The sequence below is a fragment of the Zonotrichia albicollis genome, chromosome 2 (assembly GCF_047830755.1).
Source record: "Zonotrichia albicollis isolate bZonAlb1 chromosome 2, bZonAlb1.hap1, whole genome shotgun sequence".
In the NCBI taxonomy this organism is placed as follows: Eukaryota; Metazoa; Chordata; class Aves; order Passeriformes; family Passerellidae; genus Zonotrichia; species Zonotrichia albicollis.
The window spans coordinates 60116150-60134451 of record NC_133820.1 but is presented as its reverse complement, the minus strand read 5'-3'; the positions used below and the strand labels follow the sequence as shown (position 1 = coordinate 60134451).

Below are 18302 nucleotides of genomic sequence, written 5' to 3'. Positions count from 1 at the left end.
ACATCTCCTTTGTTAACTAGTTTTCTGTAGAAATTTCATGATCACTAAGAAACAGTCTTTCAACTGCACCTCAAGAAACTTCTGGTTTAGAGTGATGCAGTCTAAAAAAGAGGCTGTGTTTTTGCCCTTAAGTTGTGTTACACATGAAATCTGTCAAGCTTTTCCTGGACGTTCAAGATTCATTGTAAATAATTCAAATTGGATTTACAAAAGAGAGGAGGCTGTACAATGAATGCAAGAACTGCATGTTACTATCTCTCTGACAGTCAAAACTAACAAAAGCATTTCATGAAGGCTAAATAAAATTTTTTGTCCTCTTTCACATTGTTTTGTGATCTACATTCAGTACCAGATTGATGAAAATGAACATTTGGAGGATATCTATCTAACATAATAATAAAATCTAAAGAACAAATAGTTCTGGCTATGGCAAGAGAATAGTCTCACCTGAATAAACTTTATCCACATAATGTGCACTGAAACAAAACACAGACAACACTGGTAGCTCACACATTAACGAGGAATACCTGTGAAGTACTGCTGCAGCAACACTAAGGTAAGGTGCATTCCCTTCCCATGGGAGTAACTAGGGAAGCTGAGACCAAGAACATACTACTTATTTACATATTTTTTTAAGGACAAGACACTTCTACAAGTAAAAAGTGCACAGCAGTTAGTAACACATTTGGAAAACTCATGTATTTTCAGGGTTAAATCCTATCTTTAGGTAGCCTTGTAAACATGATGCTGGGGCTGCACAATATGAGCAACTGCAGACAAAATACAAAACTGGCTTTGTGCACCCAAATTCTTATTAAAAAAATCACTGTGCTCCCTTCCAAGTTTACCCATTCTGTGATTCTATAAAGAGTTGCCTTATGAATAGTTAATGAGTAGTGGAGAATTTTGTTTTTATGAAGTACACTTACAAAAGCATTATAAGATGGAATTAACCAATGCAAGATTTATAATTAGTCTGTATTCTGTAAGTCAGAAAAATGTGGAATTGAATTTGAACCTACCACCACCACCACTGATGAAAAGCTTTCTCCAGTTGTCAGTGCAGGTCATGTCAGATCCTTTAGCTGAGCATTTCCAGTGTGCAAGCATTATCAGCAATCCAGACTAATTTTGAGAGCATGCTATAATCAGTTTCCCTACCTGAAAGCCTGGCATAAATTAATACAGCATCAACAACAGCCCTTATCCCAAAGTGGTGTTTGAAGGCCTGAGAGTTGAAATCTCTCAGGACAGCATTTACCAGCACAAGCCAGACCAGCAAGAATTCACAAAATTTTTTTCTGTGGAACATCTCCAGGCCAAATTCCGACCAATGGTGAGATGAATTCTCTGCTTCAAAGTCACATCCATCCAGCAGAGTCACTGCAGCAGAACTCAGCCCATGTTATAGCTGCTGTCCTTCCAAAATGGATTATTAAGGAGTGCCCAATAGTGATTGTACTCAGCAGAATAAGAACTGCAAATAGCATCTGTTTATTTACACTGAAGACAGTCCCTGTATTCTCCAAAGATACTACCTTTTCATTGATCCCACTTAAATAATTGTAAATTTTCTGAAAAGCTAAGAGGTCTATTTTAGTGCTGTGGGTCTTGCAGGGAAATAGAGGACCTGTGCCTAACTCCACAGGAGAAATGTCCAGGTATCCCACTTCATTGGATATGCTGACCCTGCCAGTGTCCAGCGGGCTCAGCGGCAGTATTTGCACCTTCCCGCTACTCAGAAGAGCAATTCCCAGCTCCCGCAGCAGAATCCAGCGGCGCAGCCCCGCTTTGTCCCTCAGGAGCTCGGGTGGCGGGTGGGTGCCGCGGCGAGGCGCGCACTCGCCTACAGGTGGCGCTGTTGCCCCGGCTCACCGCGGACGAGCCCCGGAGCCCCCGTCCCGGGTAAGAAACCATGAGACGCATTATTTCTGAAGGGCACTCTCAATGAACGTTTCCGATTTTATTGTCAACACACTCAAAAACAAACCTATGTTGAAAACAATTATTTCTGAGAACAGCAAAATACAAAATATTTCACGTAGAGGTTTGTTAATGTAACATAAACAGAAGTGAGACACAGAAGATGCCAATGGGTATCATTTGTGCTCATGGTCACAAGTTTAGGAACTGTACCACTACAGAATTGTCACATAGGCTTGGAAAGTGAGCATTTGACAGTTTAAGCATCACCTCTGTATTTCTAGAATTACATATTTACTTGGAAACTTTCTAGCAGTAGACAGGAAAGATGAAAATTTTGTCTTCAGGGTTTGTTTTGAAAGCACCATGACAACAGACTGTTCCAACTACTTCCTTACAGAGGGAAGTCTAAACAGAGACCATTATTGCAGTTGTAGCTTTTTAGGGGTAATGTTTATTGTTATCTATGATAGGTTTGTGAATACATTAACAAGCAAAATCAGTATTTCCCAGCAGTCCCTCTTGGAAAGCAAAACCAGCATCACCCAATTTTAATTTGTTCTTTTTATATTAAAGACAGCAATCTCTTATATTCTATACAAAATGCATATGCTTGGCCAGGCACTGACCAGTTTTCTCTTTTTCTAGATTCTAATCCAAATAAGCAAAACTTCTTTATTGGTTAGCAGCAAAGAAGTTCTGCAAACTTCACACAATAAATAGAATTCTGCTTGATTTAAATTTATTTCCAAAAGAGTGACATGACTAAATGATTTGTATTAGACAGTGACACATGTATCACACTCCATCACCAAGACCCTAGGCTTAGTCAGAAGGGGAGAGAGGAACAGAGTAAAGGGAATGTCTGTTCTAAAACAACTGAAAGTTTTATGCTGTACTTTGTTTTTCTCTTAAAGGTCCCAAAGAAAAGTTTCTAAAGCTACCTCAAGGTTACTTCTCACACAGGCAACTTGGTTGAAAACTCAAGTTTGAACATCAACTCTTCTTGAAAAACTGAGACACCTCTGCTTTCCTATACTCAATGGCATTCCTGACTTTGTAACAACACATACTTGTCTCTCTCCTCTCCTCTCCTTATCGCTTGCTTGATCGCTTTTCATGTTTATCCTTGGTGTGCTGGTTCCTGCTTTGGTGCCTTGGAGGAGAGTAGCTGATCCTCCTTCTGGATTGAAAGCTGGGTGTGTACGGGTGAATTCTGCGTTTCTTTGGTTTTTCTTCTTTCCTGCTTTTGTTTGGCTCAGACTCCTTATCATCTTCCTTTTGCTCACGCTCTTGGTCTTGTTCTTTTTGAGATGGCAACGTGTTTTTGATGGTATTAATAAGAAATCTTTTGTTTGTACCAGCAAGAGGACATTTCAACCTGTAAAGACATGCAAAAGTCATCAAAAGACAAGGTAAAAACATCCCAAGACAAGTCTGAGATTTTAACTTCAGTGATTTTAAGACAGGTTTGTGATTTTGGCTTTCCTTGCATGCCACCTAGTGTAAACTCTCAGTACAGAAAAATAAGTTCCAAATCATCACTATTCTTTTGTCTTACTCTTTATGGGAAGAAAATTATTTTACTTCAAAATTCACATATTTTCTCAAGGTAGTGTGTGTAGGGGGAAGCAAAGGATACCAATATATTTTAAAGTTGATGGTGCCTAACTTAGGTATTCCAAAATCAAACATATAGTAACATACCCTAAGTCAAATCAGAATGCCTTACAGAGATCATGATATTTTAAAGTCAGCATTATCTAGTGAACTGCAATATTCAGAAAGTAAGATACACATGCATGAAGAACCCAAATAGCTGTAGCACAAACATATACGTGAGACATACCAATTTAAACTTATACTTTGCAACAACCAAAGTGTTTTATTTCTTTTTCTTAAATAATACAGGTACTTATCCAACTACTTTCTGCTTTGTTTTTACTTTCTCCACTTGCATCTTAACACTTTTGCACATAATTCATCAGCTAGTTTTAGGAAACAAGTATTGTAAATTTCATTTATTTTGCTGGTATCAGCTGTACTCTACTTAATCCCACTTTATCACCTCTTAAATAATGGAACAAGAAAAAACAAGCTTAAATATGTTCCTATAGAAAGCAGAAATCACTCTGAAGACTTTGTTTATAGTTGGACTCACTGTGGTGTTTATCTTCACAGTTTTGACACAAGTTACAGGATTCCTTTTAAAAAATCAGAGCTGTTAGAGATCACAGGAACTTACTGACTCAATCAGTCATGGAATCCTAACACCACAAAGTTAAGATCATCTATTTGAATATTTTGTGTAAGTGTAGAAATTATACCCTAACTACTCAAAAACCTTTGACACATCTCAACCATCAGAACAACACACAAACTACAACAAAGATCACGTATGATCATTTAGCACACTTCATGACTCAACTGGGCATGCAATTTACCATGTGGTTTGGTTCAGGTCTACCTACTAAGCATTCCTGATAATTGTTCTTGTGCTAAATCCTTCAAGAGCTTAGGAGAGCAATTTTAGAAGTATACAGCCATGCTGTTTTATTTCCATGAGGTATTTTCTGATACACTTTACTGCATAGAATTTTAGAATTTTCTAAACTTTCTTCATATAAATCGACACTATTTTTCTCAAATCCTGGTTTTAAATAAATAAGATCTTTAATCTAGTATATCTCTTTTGTAAATTAGATAAATAAATGTCAGTAGAAGAGGGTTTCTGTTTGAAGCCACACAAATGATGAACATGGTGCTGAACAAGTCATGGCACAGGTTACACTCAAGACATAACAGAAACCAGCCAAAATTAAAGTCCTTTGTATGTCTTATGAGTGCATTAAACTATTGTACCTCAGAATTTCCTGCCAAGGAGGGCAGCCTTCTCTAGGCTGCATCCAGGCAAAATTTATTTCACATTTGCTCTTCCTCTTGCTTTTTCTTAAGAAATGCACTGATTTAAGCACTAATACATAGTGCTAGAATGAGACAGTCAATTTGCCCCAAATAAATCCATCTGGCTGAAGCATTTATTTCTTTTTGACGCTAAGAGTGCTGCCTGAGCTATACTAAGAATGAAAATTGATGAGAAATGCCGGACTTGAAAGTCAGCTAAGAGATGCCATTAGTTTACCATCATACCATGATTAAAGTGAGCCACCAGGAGCAGCAGTAAGTCATGGCACTGAAGAAAAGCATTAGTTCTTAGTTTTATTGACTTCAGACTTCAACAAAGCACATGCTGCCTTTAAATCTTCAAGCAAGCAAGATGTATGGTGTGTGCTATATTACACACACAGAGCACAAGTTCACAAATAGTCATGGTATATATGGAACTGTGAAGACTAAAAGTGAACTTTGATATATTTGAAATAATCTCTAATGGTGAGGAAATTGCCATCTCCAAAGGCCAGGCTTGGGCTTGCTGTAGGGCCTGATCCTGCAGTGCTCAATTCACAAACAGGTTTGCCCTCAGGTGAGTTCCGAAGGGCTGGGAGGCAATCTCAGCCTGGGCATGGTGGAACACAATGCTGCTGTGACCAGCAAACAGTGCCACAGAACTGATTTGAGAAGCTTTGCTTTTAAACAAACAAACCAACCAACCAGCAAAAACCAAACAAGTTAAAAGAACATTAAAGTTCTGAAGTGAAATATGCCCCAAGCAGGGCTGCAGGCATGTGTGAGGCAAGGACACAAACTGCAGTGCTAGAGCCTTCCTGTCTATCACACTCCAGTTCCGTAGCAAGTCTTCACCCATTGTAAGGTTCACTTTTTGCTCCACATGCTCCAAAAGCTAGACCAAGCTATTCTCTCAGACAGAATCTTGCTTCCCTCCACAAATAAATCTCATGCCACTCAAAATCTCTCCACTATATAATAACCAAGACAATGCAACACAATGATATTGCCCTTTGAGAAAAAATTAAATCTCTCATTGTTAATGCAGGTCCAATATTACCCCTATTTTTGACCCTTTAAGTCAACTTCTGTACAGTAACACAGAATTTCCAACCAGTGCCTGCCATCCCATGCAGCAGTGCAGTTCAGCACAGAAATGTACTATACAAGTTCCTAACTGTAAAAACATGCTGACACCCTTTAAGACACAAGAGCACAATGCCATGTGCCAGTCTTGTCTCTGCTGAGTAACTGGACATGCCAAACAGGATTGGCACAGCCAGCCTTATCATACAGATTAAACCCCATCTTTCTAAGAAAAGAAGTTCACTATGGAGGAACTGACAAGTACATTTCTACCATTTCCAAACTGCCATGGAAAATATAATATTTCAATAGAAGAGTGACTGAAGGGGGAGGGGAAACAGCTAGATGTTGTTTTGCCAAACCAATGTTGCTACCCTGTTATGGGGGACCTTACAAAAGAGGATGCCTCAGAGGACACTGAAAGTTTTGAAATATGGTCTTGGCGGCCAGGTGCAGCTGGCAGGACTTTGTAGGATCATAGAATCTGGTTTGGAAGGGACCTTAAAGATTATCAAATTCCAACACCTTTCACTAAACCAGGTTGCTCAGAGCTCCATCCAACCTGGCCTTAAACACTTGCAGAGACAAGACATGCAGAGCTTCTCTGGGCAATCTGTTCCAGTGACAGCTTGAGTTAGGATGTGTCCTGATAACAAGATTTAAACATATTTTTTTCAATCTCTATCTGTACCCTGTTTCTCCTCCTCCTCATATTCAAATGAAAGCTGAGGGGAATCTATTGCAGTGTTCCTGCACACAACACCCTCTCAAAGACAAGATGCAACACAGCACTTCACAGTTTCAGTAGCTTCATCATTTTGTATTCTGCTGTACTTCTAACAGATCTGGTATTGAACAGAAAGCTATCTACAGGAATGAAAGCAATTTTAGGATTGCTTTACAAAAAATAGACTTTAAAATAATGTAATGCTTCCAAATTTTTTTAATTGTAATTTCATCTGCTCTTACAATGCAGAGCTGAACAAACCATCCAAAAATATCATGTTTTCCAGTTCTTACTTTACATAAGCTTTTCAAATAAGATGAGAAGCTACATTCAATTTAGCTTTGGCTCATGTTATTAGCATCTTCGAAGATCAGACATATATATTGGAAAAAAAGGCATCTAGAACTTTTTTCACACAGTCACTTTTGTGGCATTTTAACTGCCTTTCTTAGTTAAAGCAGAACAACTGCTTAAAATGAGACCTAACTTCACTGCTATAAAGAAAGTCATGAATTATGTACATAGAACCAAGAGAAACACTTCAAAGAAGCTGAATGTTTGGCTTTATTTTAACTAGAAACAATGGAAACTCCCAAATACCCTATTTAATCTGTGTCCAATAGCCTCTGATGAAACAAAAGCATTTCAAATGTTCTTAGACTATTTGTCCAAAACTCCTCACCCTGGATCCAATTGATCCTTAAAATGTTAGCTTCCAGACAACTGCTCTGCTGTCTTTTCTCATCTCAGAAGTTCCAGCATCACAGCATCATCACTAGGATTCAACCACAGATTCTGCTCTGTCTGATTAACATTTCCAGGATTAAGACACCTTCAGAAGAGGGTTCTTCCTTACCCTTCTCTCACACATTTCCTTATTTGTGATTAGCTGTACTAATGCTTGAGCCAGACACATTAGCAGCAGGATCTACATCATGTGTTATCATAAGGATTCAGGAGACCCCCCCCATCCCCCAACAAGAATCCCCCCAGCCACAGAGTATGTACAAAAGGAACACTGCAGGAACTAGAAATACTGCACTGCTGAATGAAATCTAGAAATAAGAATATCCAGCATTTCTTGCATTCATTCACCATGGACCTACATACTGCCTATCTGAGCAGTCCTGAGAGGATGGAGGCCAGTGAGCTGAGATTCTTAACCAACTAAGAGATCATGCAGTCCTCCAGCAGTACTGACAGCTGCTCCATGTCCAAGAGAGCCTCAAATAATTTCACTTCCCAAACAAAGTCTTGGCAAATATCACTGCCAACCTCCTGCTGGTTACTTGTGCCAAACTGGGACAAGCCTTTCTTCCACGAGCCTCTAAGGTTGCAGCACCTGCCCATGTCATCTACATTAAGCTTGTAAGACAATGTGAAACCAGCAACACATTCCCAAACTAGAAGAAATATTAACGATACTGCCCTGTATTTCAAGGCTCAGTCTTTGTATGAGAGACTGGGCTGCAGGTTGATGGCTTTGTGCATTTTTTTTGTACCTGTCAGCTAAGCTGGTTTGGATACTTGTATTTTAGGCTCCAGCAACCATCATCTATCTCAAATTATGAGACAGCAAAAGGTTAGGCAGGGGTTCTTGGGGAATTTTTCAAACAGTGTACCTGAGCTATGGAGAACTAATCACTCTAGACAGTAACAGAGCAATGGCTTGAACCTGAGAGCAGTCCCAAAGCAGTGCTGAGAGGCTTGCTGGCTTGCTGAAGGTTTTGCTGCCATCAATATTCACCAGGAGACACCACTCCTTTGTAATGGTATGCACAATATAGTCTCCCCACCCAGGAATGCCACTTCTCCACATACCTCCCTTTGACCAACTTCTGTAAATGCCACTGACTCCAGAAATGTATTTCCCAGTATTCAATAGCTGCTGGAGAGCAACATAAACTGGAATCAGTGAAGTATGAGCAGTAGTAGCCTCTGCTTCTCCTTACCCAAAGACAGATGGCAGAACAAATCTTTTCTTCATAGGTTGAGCTGCTTCAACTTTCCAGTGCCAATGCAGGACTGATGGCCTTACACTAGATGTCTCCAGGGTGTGTGCATCTCTTCTCCAGGACTCCTCTGACAAAGGGCTGAGGAATCCCAGAAGTCCTCATGAAACAACACCTGTAAGCATTTTGAGTTTGGCAAGGAAGGAAGGTTTTGTGCTTCACCTGTTAGCACCGTGCTTTTAGACAAGTTGGTGATGACCTTGTCTTTACTTCCATCAGTTATGATTTCCTCAATCTGGTCTACTAGTAACACATTTTCATGAACTAACTGTTCTGCTCATTTTATTTGCTCATTTCATTCCCAGAGCTCTGAGCAGAAGTTACTTTCTTCTCAGTAGTTTACACCTTGCATGGTTACATGTCAGTCCTGTGTGTAATCTCTGAAGCCCTTCAGGATCAGTAACACTTGACAGCATTTTGCTGGAGTGTGATACTCAACTGAGCATAGTTAAGTTTTCTTCCAAATATCTTACCCATTGTATCTCCCATATATTTATGCAATACCTAGCTGTTGGGCCAGTTCAGAAGCACCAGAACTGCATAACAGGGCATAAAAAATATTGAAGAGGTGACAGCAGTGGCAGCTTCTGTTCCATCTGTTGTGCCTGCAGAACTGGACAGCAAAGACTTTGGGGGGCTTTATACTTTCCTTACAGCCACACACTAGCTTATGCCAAACCCTACAGCAGTAGATTTGTGACAAAAGGGATTACTACCAGTCTCTCTAAGGACAGATTCAGTGAGATAAAAATCCCTGAAGATGCATTACATACAAAGAAATCATCTCTAAGAATATGATCTCCTGAGATGCAGAAGAAGTACCTTGAAGAAGGTACTATTGAGCATATTCAGAAACAAAGATATTCAGCAAATCACTTCCTAGGCACTGGGTATGGGCCCCTGATGGACACAGGGCACTGCAGGGATGGATCCTTTGTTTGACCCAGTACAGCTGCTCACATGTACCTCTGCAGTGGAAGGTACTTCAACAGACTCAGTTCAGGGTATCACCATGCCAATCCCTATGTCAAGAGTCTTCTTCTGCCTGAAGCTGTCTTGACAGTCCTTTCCTTCTACAACTTTAGCAGAACCCTGACCCAGCCAGACACCATTAATCTGAACCTGCTCTGAACAACAAGTCACCCTTGCCTATCCCATTCCCTGGCAGGCCTTGGGCATCAGGTTTCAGCAAACTGCATTCTGAGCTGATCATCACAGCCAGCTGAACAGGACCACTATCCTCTTACAAACAAGGAATAAGAAGGAGCCACATTCAGGAGCAGATGCCCATACACTCTCCTGGCAGGTATTCCAGATGGCACAAGTGGCAGCAAAATTGTACAGGGGCACCTGAGTATCTCCCTGCAGAAATCTTTAGTTTCCATATCTGGAATCAACTTGCAAATTAATTGCAATTTCAGAGTAACTGGATGCAGACATCACTTCATGGTGCTAACTGTGTGCACTGGGTTACCTGGCCAGGCTGACAGGGTCAAAGCACGGTGGATCAGTACAGCTACAGCCACTCTGGGGGATTAAACCAATTAAGCTATTTTAACAGAAAGGGTATGAACTACATCCCTAGAAGAAATACTGAGTAAAACATACAGAAAATCCCAAACCTGTTTGAAAACATAAAGGAGTAACTATTTTTTTTTCAGCAAGACACTATATTGATCTCTTCAGAGCTATTAGAACAGACCACAGAGCTGAGACCTTAATGAACAGTGCAGGCTTATCTCTTTGTACTGTTGATGGAGGAACACAAACCTTATCTACAAGTGCATTTAGTGCACTCAACTGGTGCACTACTTGTGTGAATGTTCCTAGATCCAATGGTGCTTATTAAAGTCATATACTTTATTTTATGATGAATGACCCTCCTCAGCATGTTATTACTTCTCTAACTACAATTACATGCATTACATTCTGTGTCAATCTAGCTGTAAAATCTGGAATACTGCATTGAAGAATTAATGGTGTATTTCATTTAAGATTTAAATACTTTGATTTTTTCCCCAGTTACTATACAAATTAGCCCCTGGGTTTTAGTTTTTTTTAGTATTAAAAAGTAACCCTCTTGCAAAAATGGATTATACTTTTGAGTTCATTTTTGGCTACAATTTACATATTAATTGTCTAGTAAAGGATAGCTTGTTGTTTTATTAATATAAGGCTTTAGCTTTCTTTGTCAGGTTATGAATTCTTTTCACTTAAAACAGAGTAACTCAGTAACATGTGGCTGGTATGTAAGTACATGCACAAAGACTCATGAGATTCCAACCCAAACTTTGCAATTCCATCTATTATAAGAACATATTCCAAATTTTCCAATTGCTTTGTCTTCAACACATTCAGACAAGCAATTTCCTGCAGACAGAATTTACCTGAACTTCTTTCTTAATTAGACTGGAATTTTTGCCCAAATATGTAGATGAGGACAAATTATTTAAACATGAAACTCATAAAAAGGTAGAGACTTCTGTCACACATTAAAGACAAGATTTATTTTGGCATCAGAATTAATCTCCTCCTGTCACAACTTACCAACCCATAGCTCCCATTGTTTCAGCTCTGGTTCTCCCACGTTTTGCCTCTTTAAGTAACTCTTCCACAGCCTTCCTAAGTAAGAGAAAAAGGAAAAGGTCACCACTTGTGGAACACAAGAACTTGCCACTTTATGCACTTAGGCAAATAAAACAGATAGCTTTATTCACTGTAGTGAATTAAGCAATAAAGAAGCTACCAAAATCACCTTGACTTTTAAGATAATTCAAATTCCTATGCACCAAGATTAAAAGAAACATTCTGAAATATTAAAACCAACTAATGGTGTTACAAATACAAAAACTGTAACACTAATGAAAACCAGGGCTTGGGGCACTTCAAATCCCTTTTAAGCCTTTGAGGACAAGCTGGGTCCTATCAAACCACAGGCACTCATGGAAAAGGGAGTACCTCCCTGGTAAGCCATCCTGTTGGAGGTACCTTCTCAAAAATGGCAAGTTCAGCATCAGCAACCTCACCAGCTACTGGTGCCTTCCCAGGTAAGAGAAGCAACGGGTGTGGGATGGCTGCTTGCAAGAACACCAAAAAAGGGGTGCAAAACACAGGCTGTAGCACTGGAATATGAGAGATGTTGCATACACAGGTCTACATGAAATTACAGCAATTTTTTTTTCTCTCCAGACCTCAGAATTTGCTATCTGAGCATCCTGAGCTAGGTCACAGCAATCATAGCAGGAACACAAGGCTTTTACAGAAGCTTGTCCTGAGCCTTCAAGCAGCAATGTCAGACAAAGGTGAGGAAGGAGGGGAAGAAAGTGTCTGACTTTTAATTACCAGTTACCAAACTTGGTGATTCTCCTTTTAAGAAACCTGACTGAAAGATTAAAAGCCTGTCATTATTATTGTACTACAAAATCTGTAACAATTTCTAATTGAAATAAGAAACCAAATAATCTGAGCTACAAAGCACTAATAAAGCCCACACATAGGTATTTTAAACAGCTATGATTCAGTTTTAGGGAAAACATCATAAAAATTAATATGATGAGACCAATTCTATTAACTTAGGCAGGAATTACATGCCTATAAGTATTTGAGACTTTTTTTGTTCTATCAAAGCTCAGACTGACTTGGCATCCACCTTAGCAGCCTTCTAGTTCCACACCTTCATTATCAACCATTGTTTCCTAATACTCTTCTTTCAACATTGCCCTTATTCAGTGCAGCTTTACAAAGCCCTTTCAGCTTGCACAGAGAAATGAAATGCAATGACCATGTCCTCTCTGAAATAATGTTTCCACTCACTGAACTTATATCCTCTACACAAGCAAGCCAAAAGCTACGCAAACAAGTTTTTAAAATTTGCTTTTATAGGCCTCGTGGGACTCCACATTCCTCAGTCTCTTCATTTTTACAGCTTGGTTACAATACAAACAGTTCCATGGCTGCCAGCTTCAATTCTAAAGGCAGCAGCATGAGCAAAGGGAATGCAGCATGTAACTTTCACATGAGAACCATCCAAACACTGGGAGACTGATAGGAGAGAAAATTAGGGATGGGGCACATTTAAAGAACTCTGTCATCATTCTGACATGTTTTATAGCAAGCACCACTTAAAACTTGCTGTGGTAATTATTTTTGGGCAATCAAGTTGCAGAATTGCAGTGACATGAAGGTACAAGCAGTGATATTTTTATCTTCAAGAGTATGGTACAAGACCTATTTACATTTCTGAGGGATTAGAGCTTTTCCTCTCTCTGTATTCCAAGGTTACAGGCAAAGCTCCCATTGCATATATCTTAATAACCAGCATCGCAAATGCATGTGTCCAAATAACAGAATAATTCCTAGTCAGGCAAAATGAGAAGTATTTTCTATTCCTCATTCAGGGGAAGAGCTTTATAATTATTTTTCAAAAGGTCAAATGGATAGACTGAAAAAATGAATAATTGGGAATGAAGAGGTATGTCTGACAGTTACAGGCAATGAAAACACCATGTTATTACAGAGACCACCCATGGTTTGTGATTACAGATGACTGTCAGGAGAAGACAGATGATGCTGGATCTGACAGCCGAGAGGCCAGAGAGCCAAAGCTCCATGTGCAGGTCCAACCAGTAGCAAGGCAGAAAACCAGCTCCCAGGAGCAGATGTACACACCAGGCACCTACACCGCTGGCCACATCCATCACAGACAGACACGCAGTTTGCTCAACCCACAGCTTCATCCTGCTTCTCTCTCCAGCTGGATGTGGGAGGCCTCAAATCTTCAGCCCAACTGCACTGCCCATACAGACCATCACACAGGGCTGATGGGGACACCCTGGTCCCCAGTACCCAACCCCACTGCAGTCTTGCCTGTAGAGACACACCAGCACACACACACATCTCACCCCTAACCCCAGTCTATTCAGCAGCTGGGCAGGACTCCCTGGTGCCCCAACAGCTAGCTCCTCCTGCCTCTTGGACATACAGGCTCACGCTCCAGCTCTCTCCTTACTCATCTCCTTACCAGCTATTCCAGCTTGATCTCCACCAACAGCCACACGGTCCCTCACACTCCCATACTTGCTCCAGTAGTACAGCACAGATAAACACACGGTCCCCAATCCCATTTCAGGGGCTAACATTTGGTTTACTCACTCTGTGACATGTCCCCAGCTGCCAGCATCCAGGCCTCCAGCCCAGGCCCAAGCCCAGCTGCTGCTGGAATCCAAACCTTCACATGTTCCAGCAGCTGGCAGCATGGACATATGGTCCCTCCAACCCACAGTCTGACTGTAGCTGCTAGCATTAGGATGTACACCCTCTCCCCTCAAACAGTCCTTCACCCAAGACAGAGTTAGAAAGGAATTTAACAGGAAGACAGGACAGACTGTGATGATTAGGCGCAGGGCATGGCCAGACAAGAGTACCAACCAGCAGCCTATACACACATGACCAGAACTTTTTATTCCCTTGTTCCTTTATTTTCCCCCTCTCACTTCTCCCCATCACTAGAACTTCCTGCTTTCCCTGTCTTTGGTTTCTCCCCTACACATCCCACATCACAAACAAGTGACTGAAGACACTGACAGTGTTATTTAAAATTAAATCTCATGAGCTGGTGCTATCTGCTCACCCTTACTAAGAAAACTGATGAAAATGAAAGTCAGGAATAACACCTAGGGCACAACTACAAGAGGAAGAATGGAAAGAAGCACAATATGCCACAAGCTTCCTGACATTTGCTCAAAGTCAAAGACATCCCACACTGGGGATGTGAATGCTCTCCTTCTTTGCTGATCAGGTTTTGTACCTATTTAAGTATTCTACTTGCCAAGTCCTGTGAGTGCTATTTGCATCACACTTCTGTGCTGATATGCTCACCAGCCTGAGTAGTGAACGTAGCACTCCATTTCAAACATCAATCTTAGCTTGCAGACCACTTTTTTCTTTTTTTTTTCACCAGGGGTAAGGAATACTGAATCCTGACACTTGACTTTAATAGTTAAAATCAATAGTAAAAACCATTAATTTTCTCCAAGACACAAAGCTTGCTTGTTAAAAAGTGTGGCTGGGCTGCCCATGCAGCAAAAATACTAGATTATTGATTCTTAACTCAACTACAGGCCTCTTGTTACAGAATTATAGCATTCTTTGTGATTCAGAGCACCATCTCCTTAGGAAATAATCCCAAGTAAATGATGCTCTAAATAAGCTTGGCAGGTACGTCTAATAAAGTGTGATATACAAGGCTGTGAAATATTTGTAGCTATTGAAAGAATGGATTATGGAAGGATATGGACACACAGTATAACAAAGCCACTTCCTCTGTACTTGAAGAGGAATGATGCATCTTCTGTGCTTCAAACACACACAACCACAATGACAATACTTTAGGAAGCAGAGGGGGAAGAAATATTTCATTTTTTAGACAGGAATGAAAATGGTGACCTCCATAATATCTGAGTGTATATTTAGTTGAAATATACTAGGAAAGTCACTTACAGGTGCTTGCAGAGGAAACCAACTGAGCAGCTCCTCCAAGAAGGAGTTGGGAAATTCACAACTTTTCCCACCTCCTTCTTGGCTCATAACTTCAAATATCATTAATCATGTGTTAGAATAATTTAGAATTTTCTTAAGAATCACATGGAACCTTAAGGCTCAGGGTCTTCACTGATGCACCAGCAAGTTCCCAGGGGAAAGTCTCAGTTCATACTTCCATCAAAGGTTATTGGGTAAGATGGAACAGAAGAAGTCGTTCAGTAGAATGTAGCAAATATTACTGTTTTACACATCTGTGGTATTTACAGCTTTTAGAGTTTTAAAATCCACAGAATGCAACAGTCACACGGGAACTTAAAAGTTAGTATTCAGCTTCAAGGAAAACTCACTTCATATTAAAGTGAGGAAAACATCAAAAGCAAGATCAAGTGAGAGCCAGACACAGTAAAACTGAAAAATATTATCAGGCAATGTGGCAGTAAGGATAAAATAAAAGAAGCTAGATGAAGAGACTTCTCCCTAGATAGTAACAAAAATATAGGGCAACTGACTTAACAGATCACTTTTTGGAATACTGGGACACAAAATTAATTTCTGACCTGAAAAGTGCACAAAAATACTACACTTCTTTTTCCCTCATGGTAAATTAAATAAAAGCCACATGTATAGAAACCTTAAGTTTTTAAGACCTGTGCATTGCAAGACAAGCCTGAGTTGAGAGACAGACTACTAAAAATATTCCACGTAAACCCATTTTTAAATGCTAAAAATCCACCTAAAGTAGTCAACACTCTGGCTACAGAACAGAAATGCTATTATAGGTATGTTAATCCATATTATAAACTCATATTATAAAAGCCTTAAAATTTATAAGCCTAAACTGCCATTGCTACACTACTCACAGGAGAATATGATCAGTAAGTTATTGAATATGAATCTAAGGCATAATGTGTGTAACCCAAAGGACAAAGAAAGGTCTGTGTTAGACTGGAAGGGCTCTGTACTGAAGACTGCACAGGGAAGCACAATTTGGAGAGAGTAATGCCAAAGCACACCCTCTAAATGCACAGAGCACAAGCTCAATTCAGGGTGCTACTACCAAACTGAGATGGTATGAAAATTTAAGGTGCGAAAAAGTAACTAATGATAGGTGGATCCAGGACAGGAAGAGCTAATTGTCAAGTGCACCGCATTGCAGTTGTAATGTGCTTGGGGCCGATTAAACACCCTCTGAGGTGCACAGTGACACGGACTGGTGACACCAAACAGCTAAACCCTACTGTGTCACTTTGTTAAGTGACACTGAGCTTATTATCCACCACGGGACCACAGAACAGGAGTAGCATATCCCAACTTGGACTGAGCCTTCGAGGAAGGGTAAAGTTTTGAATGTAGTTCCTGGGAAGAAGAGCATCAGTCAGGAGGTGACTGTGGAAGAGTCAGCTATGCCCTGAATGCCCAGAGAACCCCAGGTCCCCAGCATGGCAACAGCAACCAGAAGTCAGCATGGAAGAACAGTGGCATAGTTTCAACTCGTCATGAATGAAAAAGGTTTAAGTTTAGAATGGCAGCAGTACAAATAACATTCATGCATACACAGAAAGAAGCTTTAATTATTAAACTGATGATCTGAGAGCAGAAGTAGCTCAGGAAGAATTAAAAGCCTCTTAGAAAGCATTAAGCTCTCTAGCCCTTCCACTGTCTCAGTACTATTGCTTTTGGCACATTTCAAATACCTGCTAGATTTAAAGAGAAAAAAAAAGTTATTTTCAGTAAGCATTCCCAGATATGGTTTCCTAAAAGTTAAAGGAGAGAACCATGAGGATAACAGTTCAGTAAGCCTCTGGTCATCACTTCACTGTAACAGTTGTTTTAAACAGCCATAAGGAAAGTGAACAACCCAGAAATAAGCTTGCAAAAAAAAAAAAAAAAAAATCACATCACACAAATAGGACTATTTTGCAAAACATTTGTGACATAAACACCAAAAGTCTATTCCTAAAACAAAAGCAAGAGAGGCCTACTTTGAGTATCCAAATATAGAAATCAATGTTTTATTCCTCAGTGTTTGCTTGGGAGCACGGCAACTCAAAACATGCAGTAAGACGAATTCTCTGATCCCAGCGAAATGCCAAGCAGAAAACAAGTTTATTTTTTGACAAAATAACTGCCAAGCATTTTGTATTTTTTTTTTTTGATACAAAAATACAATTCTAACAACTGGTCAACGGGCACATATCCAGCACTGAAAAATGAAATTCCTAACAACGTAAGGTGTTCTGGGATTTTTATAATTTATTTTATCAAGTACACAACAAGATCAAATTGTAATGAGAAGTGAACCACCCAAGACCTCCAATCTCGATTCTAAGCGACATCAGCACGCAGCCGAAGTTGAGTGCGGAAGACACGGCCGAAGCAGCTCCAGGCCGCGCACCGTGACCGCACACGCACAGCAGGGGCTGGCTGGGGACAGCGGGCACAGCCCGGCGGAGCTCGGGCCCGCTCTGCGGCGCGGTCGGGCCGGGAGGAGCCGCCCCCGGCCCCAGCCCAACGCCGCCCGGGCCTCGCGGCGCGGGAGGCGCTGCCAAGCCTGAGCAGCGCAGCAGCCCCGCAGAGGCCGCTCGCTCTCGGGACCGCTCCCCGCGCTGTCGCTCGTCCCTCACCTCTCCAGCTCCGGGTCCTCCTCCATGGCTGCCCCACCGTTCCCGCTGCGGCTCCTCAGGGGCAGGCCGGCGCCATCATCCGCTGTCGGTCGGGCGGGGCGGGGCAGCGGGGCGGGCGTAGGGGCCGGCGAGGACCCCGGCGGGAGGAGCCGGGGCGGTGCGAGCCGGGTCCCGCCACACCCCGCGGGGCACCTGCGGTACCGGCGGTCGCGCCCCCGCCAAAAGGAGAGCGGGGGCGGTGGGCTCCCTAGCGGGCAGGGTCCCCTTGCACCTAAACAGGGCGGGGGAAGCAGGCGCGGGGCGGTGACTGAGTGCCGGGAGGGTGGGAGCGCCGCTGGGGCTCTTAGTCACGGAGCCGCCCGGGGTTTGTTCCTCGGGCACGGCCGCAGGTCTCGGGCAGGCGGGGACAGGTCCGCGGGCAGTCCCGGGCGAGCAGCGCCCCACCCGGCCCCTCCTCCGCGCCAGCCCCGCCCGCGCTCCCCA

General features: G+C 41.6%; 1 protein-coding gene across 2 annotated transcripts; it reads right to left on the bottom strand.

Moving 5' to 3' along the window:
* Nucleotides 1–1948: 1948 nt before the first annotated feature.
* Nucleotides 1949–17992, bottom strand: LOC102069931 (uncharacterized). Of its 2 annotated transcripts, none has more exons than XM_005482493.4 (3): nt 17820–17992; nt 11203–11277; nt 1949–3304 (listed from the first exon to the last, which is right to left on the bottom strand). In XM_005482493.4, the coding sequence occupies exons 1-3, from the start codon at nt 17843–17845 to the stop codon at nt 3019–3021; spliced, it is 387 nt and encodes a 128-aa protein (XP_005482550.1). In that variant the 5' UTR covers nt 17846–17992; the 3' UTR covers nt 1949–3018. The 2 variants fall into 2 exon arrangements, with proteins under 2 accessions (XP_005482550.1, XP_014119443.1); XM_014263968.3 differs by having other exon boundaries at nt 11203–11273; nt 17820–17950.
* Between the last annotated feature and the right edge of the window lie 310 nt (nt 17993–18302).

Bases quoted from the DNA above. Each gene is read 5' to 3' on its own strand.
- LOC102069931 (XM_005482493.4), bottom strand. From the start codon at position 17,845: ATGGAGGAGGACCCGGAGCTGGAGAG. The intron at 11,278-17,819 runs GTGAGGGACGAG...TCTCTTACTTAG, and splicing joins GAGGACCCGGAGCTGGAGAG to GAAGGCTGTGGAAGAGTTAC. The intron at 3,305-11,202 runs GTAAGTTGTGAC...ATGTCTTTACAG, and splicing joins ACAATGGGAGCTATGGGTTG to GTTGAAATGTCCTCTTGCTG.